Below are 6,198 nucleotides of genomic sequence, written 5' to 3' on the forward strand. Positions count from 1 at the left end.
ACTGTTGATGTACACATAAGATAAAGCTTATACTTTGAGTATAAGGCATTGATTGACCATCTGCTTCTCCTTTCTTTTGGAAATTAAATCTATAATTTAGATTTTCAGTTTTGGTTTCTCAAAAACAGCAAGAACACTGCAATAATACAAATGCAAATCTCTCTAGAGTTGTGTTTGTCTTCTATTCTCAAACCTAATTTGACAGTATGTTTTAAAAGCAGTTTACCTTTTCATTTTTGTTTTTTATTCCCCCTCCCCCCTTTTTTTGACATGGGGCCTCATGATACAATTCTGACTGGCTAGAACCCAACGGAGATCTGTCTGCCTCAGTCCCTGCCCCTGCTGGCCAGCCTGGTCTGCTACATAGTGAGTTCCAGGCTAGCTGCGACTACAGGGAGACTCTGTCTCAAAAAGACTAAAGAAAAAAGTCTTAACAAAAGCATTCTACCTGGATTTCACAGTAACAGCCTCCTCTCCTGCTTCTCTCAATTTAATGAGTTTATCTGGTACTTAATAAAATTACATAAACTAGCATCAGCAAGTTCTAGCACAGTTTGAGCAGAAGTATGTGGCAGTGCTAGAGGTTAACCTCCTACCCACTAGTGTATAGAGAGCTGTGGCATCTGTCACTGTGTTTAATAGTGGGGAACGGAGCCTGTGTTAATCTGAAAGTAGCTTAAATGAATTATATCAAATATTTTGTCGTGTTAAATTTATTTGTATACACCTCTTTTCTAATCCTACTAAAGCTGATGTTCTCAAAATGTGGTCTGGGAACCGCTGGGTAAAAGGGTCCTGTGGAGCCGAGGACTTTTCTGCACTTTTCCCTCACATGCTCCAAAATGTCTTCCTTTCTAATATCTTACGTATCCATAGTTAAAAAATCACATCAGAGGCTGGAGAGATGGTTCAACAGTTAAGAGAATTTGCTGCTCTTTTGGAAGGCCCAAGTTCAGATCTCAGCATCCATGTTGGGCAGCCTGTAACTCCAACCCCAAAAGATCTGATGTCATCTTATGGCCTCTGTGGGCACCTGTAGTTTGGGGTTTTTGTTGTTGTTGTTGTTGTTGTTCTTGTGTTTTGGTTTTTTGGGGGTCTTTTTGAGACAGGGTCTCTCTGTAGCTCCAGCTGGCTTGGAACTCACTATGTAGACCAGGCTGGCCTTGAACTCACAGAGATTCGCCTGCCTCTGCCTCCCGAATGCTGGGACTAAAGGTATGTGCCACCACTCCCGGCTACCTGTACACATTTTTTTTTTTAAAAAAAACAAAACAATGTCAATGTATTGAATTTTGAATTTTTTTGTAAATTTACAAATAAAACTTAGGTATTTGTGGTGTGCTACATGATGTTTCAGTACATGTATACATCATGAAATGACTGAATCAAGCTACAGCTATACTTTTAAAGAATTTATGTCATGGGCTAGAGAGATGGCTCAGCGGTTAAGAGTACTGGCTGTCCTTGCAGAGACTCGGGTTCGGTTCCCAGCCCACATAGAGGCTAGCAACTGTCTGTAACTCCAGTTCCAGGGAATCCAACGCCCTCTTCTGGCCTCTGAGCTTTGCACACAGGTACTCTTGAATACATTCAGGCAAAACACCATACACATAAAATTTTAAAAATATATAATAAAAATTAAAATAAAAATAATTTACACCACAGAACAAACATTTGAGAATGACTGTGCTCAGTTCTGCTGTCCTTGACAGCAAGAGGCCCTATCTGCTACAACAGTAGTATTCAATAAATGTATGAATAAAGAGGCTTATTTTTAAAGTATCTACATTCTTTCAAATTGGGCCCAAAAAGTCGTTTTAAGTAAGGGTTCATGTATTGATGAATAGACTCTGTAATTATCAGCAATCATAAGCAACTGAGTGCTATAAAAATAGAATTCAAGGCAGAGGCAGGTGGATGTCTGTGAGATTGAGGCCACCCTGTCCACATTGTGACTTCCAGGTGGGCTGGGACTAGGGACATACTGTCAAAAAACAAACAAGCAACCCCCCCCCAACCAAACCGAACCAAAAATAAATCAATAAATAGAATTTTATGTTTAATGCCTTTCCCTTGAACTCTAAGCAATATTTTAAAGAAAAGCACAGTTCAGTGGGGAAAACACAAGGACATGTTCCTGTAATAGGGCACCTTCTTGACCATAGCTACACCATGCTAAAGTTTAGGCTGACTCTAGTTTCTGAAATTATCAGGCAGTTGGCCCAGGGTATGGGAACACATGCCAGCTGGACCCTCATTGTCTTGGGAATAGGTCAGAGTGTCCTAGAGTGCTCCTGCTAACTGCTGATTTATGGCTTTTGTAGATTATGCTTGGCTTGCTTCTGCAAAATAGTAATTGATGCTTAATAGACTAGAAATTATTAAGGGGACTCTCCACCTGTAAGCTTGGGAACTTAAACTTTTTACTCCTGGTCATAGTTTGTGCAAGAAGTACGTGATAGCAGGTTGAAAGTCTTAGGGATACTTTAAAAGATCAGGTTCCTGGGGTACAATTGCTATACAACCAAACCCCCCTAGAGGGAACTTTGTGACCAGTAAAGGCAATGTACTATGACCAATGTAGAATAACAGTAAGATTGATAATGTCTGTTTATGAAAGAGGAAAAAGCTAGTTCCAAGGAGGTGTACTATGGTTCGGGTGGGGGAGGGGGGATTTAGGTGGAAAATTGTATTTTCTTATGTATTTCCTTGATAATGTTTGCTCAAGCTTAACGCTCAGTGATTGGCTTCTGTATTCTGCTTGCTTGCTTAGCGACATGAGCAATATAAAAGAGCCAGAGTGCTTAGGCTTGGGCTGCACGCTGATCCTCCAGGAAAGAGTGTACCCCAGCTGTAATAAATCTTTCTCTAGACTCACCTGTCTGTTTATCTGTTTGGGCCATTTGTGGATCTCAGACTATAACATTTCCTGTTCCTGTGAGGCTTTGAAAAGTGTGTGTTGGCTTTTAAAACACAGAGCAGGCAAATCATGTTTAGGAGACCATCATAAGTAAGTTGACCTTTTAAGTATTTAATAGAGGGGGAAAAGGAAGCAAACAAAGAGAGGATATTTAATATCAGCCAATGGGTGAGAAATTCGTTGCTGATGATCCAAGATATTCCCTTTAACTTACGTAGCATTTGAAAGTTATTTTAGGCTGGGCCTGGTGGCATATGCCTTTAGTCCCAGCACTTGGAAGGTAGAGGCAGGCAGATCTCTGTGAGTTCAAGACCAGCCTGGTCTGCAAAGTGAGTTACAGGCCAGCTGGGGCTACAGGGAGACCCTGTCTCAAAAAAGACCAAAAAAAAAAAAAAATGCTATTTTAGATTTGAAAAGATAATATGACAGAAAATTATGGTCTGAAGGAGTGAATTTTATTGCTCTGTATAAGAGACCTTGACTGAAGAATAGGAAAAACAGTTTTGGTCAAGTTCACTTTCACAAATGGAATTAAAGGTAGCTATTTTAGTATTCAACATTAGTAAACACTTAAGTTTGTGATTAAATTATTATCAGGGGGCTGAAGAAATGATTCAGCAGTTAAGAGCCCTGGCTGCTCTTGCAAAGTAGCACCCACATGGTGGATAACAACCATGTTTAACTCCAGTTCCAAGGGACCTGATGCAGGCTCAGCACACACATGGTGCACTTACATGCATGCAGTTAAAATATACACATAAAATATAAATAAATTAAAAATTATTTTCAGGCCAGGCGTGGTGGCGTACTCGTACCCAGCACTCGTACCCAGCACTCGGGAGGCAGAGGCAGGCAGATCTCTGAGTTCAAGGCTGCCTGGTCTGCATTGTGAGTTCCAGGACAGCTGGGGCTACAGGGAGATTCTGTCTCAAAAAGACAAAAAAAAAAAAAAAAAAAACTTATTTTCAGGACTGTTATCCTAGATTTATTTAATTTTAGTAAAGCATTCAATCTATGGTCCAATACTGTACTTTTCTTCATACATTTAAGATGCCTTTTATATCAGAATTGCACAGGTCTTGCTATTATTTTGATGACTGAAGGTTTTTTTTTTTCTAGTTAGGATTTTCAGGTTCATCAGAGACACAAACTGGAGTATAAGATTTGAGAAAATTGAAATTTTAATCTTATATAAATTTATTATTGAGAAGAAATTAATTTTAGGTTTAGAAATATAAAGAATTGTGGCTTGTATATTATTTCCTTCCTGGCATATTTAGGTGTGAAGTAGGTATGGGTCTTGTCACCCATACTTTCCAAGCATCCAGTAGCCCCTGATAAAGTTTCATCATTGAGGCACTCTGGAAATAAGCCACATAGTGTGTTCGTGATTAGTATTTAGGCGCAACAATATGTAATCCTTTGAATTTGGGAGACAAAGTCCAAAAAGGTCCTTACAGGAAAGATTTTCTATTGTGAATGACATAGGTGTGGTTCTCTGTGCATGCACGTTTTACTCAATGTATCAGTCACTGTCATACAGAAAACTGTGTCTGAATCATCCTTGATTCCACAGTGCGTACATGCTGCCTTTGTATGGTATGCATTTAGTATTTGTGGAATGAATGAAACAAGTCACCCTGAAGAGATTAATCACAAATGCATTTCTGATTAGCCAGAGGATTTCCTGAGTCTCTTCTTGAAGTTCAGGTTAATTCACATAGAAATAGGACTGAACCATAGCTCTTTCTAACAGTCTTGCATTTCCAGGGTGTAATAAAGCTGTATCACTGTGAGGCTTTCATACATACACATATTAAACAGCAGGCAGTATTTATCAGGTTACTCTACCACAATGTTTGAACAGTGCTTGATGCTAGTAGGCATGGAGTGGGTACGAGCTTTTACATTCTTTTTCTATTTCTCCTGGATTTTAAGTCACTATAAGAATGGTTATACAAACGATTGCATTTCTGTTTAGACACGTGTTGCATAGTAGAGTCACTGTTTGCTTATGACAGAGTCTTGTTTTGTTGCCCAGGCTGGCTGAGAATGTATGAGCCTCCTTATCTTCCCCAGTGCTAGGATTACAAACATGTACCATCCTCCACCCCCAGCTTGTAAATTTACTTTGACACAGATTTTTCACTTATAATTCAGAGCAACTGTCAGGCTGGACTCTATACAGGGGATGACCTAGACAATGAGTCGCCCAGTTTCAGAGTTTTCTGAGCTGGCTGTTCTAGTCATAGGTTATTCTAGAATCTTGTTTGCATGCACAGACACATCTTTAATTTAATGGTTTAGACAAACTGTTTTCAGAAGTTACTTCTGTTAAGGATGAAAGTCTCCATATCCTTCAATTTTTTCTAAATTTGATTTTATGCCCTTGGTAAGTTTATTTAGTCAAAGCTCATGTGTGAACGCTGTTCTTGGCAAGGGGCAATGCAGATCAGGAAGCATGCCAGAAAGGGCTCTGCTTTGCTGCCATAAGAGTAAGGCTTCTCCAGTCTGACAAGAGATAGTGCTATCAACTTATACTGTCCCTTCTGTTTCCTTGATATCTACTATGAATTATATTTTAGTTGTATTACTGTAGTTAATATGTCAAAATGTCATCTTGGAAATGATGGCTGTTATCTCTGAACACTTTGTTTTTTCTTTTCCATTGAAGATAAGCTGTCATTGGAAGGAATAGTGGTTCAGAGAGCCGAATGCCGCCCTGCTGCTAGTGAAAACTACATGAGATTAAAGAGGTTGGTGTTTTGTAACTTTAAACTAATACCTGACATTTTTCTTGAATTGAGATACTTAATGCTTGATTGCTTATTGACTGCATACAAACCATGGTTATCTTTCAAAGGTTTGCTTCAAACACATTTTGGTTCTAAAATCAAGTAGTGAGCCAGAAGTAGTGATATAAGGCTTTTATTCCCAGCATGAGGGAGGCAGAGGCAGGCAGATCTCTGTGAGTTCCAGGTCAACCAGAACTATGCAGGGAGACTCTGTCTCAAAAACAAAGCAAAAGAAATCCAAGTGGTAAGAGTGTCTTTGGTACTAGAGAACTTTCAGAATCTGTTACTTTAATCTTCTTACATTCTGAAATCAAAGTTTGTAGACTATTTTTTTTTTCCTAGTTGTTGTCCTTATAAATCTTGTGTGTGTACACACAGTGTTGCATGTTCGTGGATGTGTGGGTCAGAGATCAACCTTGGATGATGTCTTTAGGTGCCTTCCAGTTTGGTTTTTTGTTTTGTTTTCTCCTCCTCCTCCTCCTC

The 6,198-nt window shown here is 39.3% G+C and overlaps 1 protein-coding gene across 1 annotated transcript in view; it reads left to right on the forward strand.

The window, feature by feature from the left end:
• The window catches only part of Gtf2f2 (general transcription factor IIF subunit 2), a 158,613-nt gene that overhangs the window by 81,991 nt on the left and 70,424 nt on the right, over nucleotides 1–6,198 (forward strand). Inside the window, exon 5 of the mRNA XM_008827715.3 lies at nucleotides 5,595–5,676. Coding sequence (XP_008825937.1) covers nucleotides 5,595–5,676 — 82 coding nt within the window. The remainder of the gene's footprint in view (nucleotides 1–5,594; nucleotides 5,677–6,198) is intronic.

Source organism: Nannospalax galili, unplaced genomic scaffold, assembly GCF_000622305.1.
Source record: "Nannospalax galili isolate Female #2095 unplaced genomic scaffold, S.galili_v1.0 scaffold430, whole genome shotgun sequence".
In the NCBI taxonomy this organism is placed as follows: Eukaryota; Metazoa; Chordata; class Mammalia; order Rodentia; family Spalacidae; genus Nannospalax; species Nannospalax galili.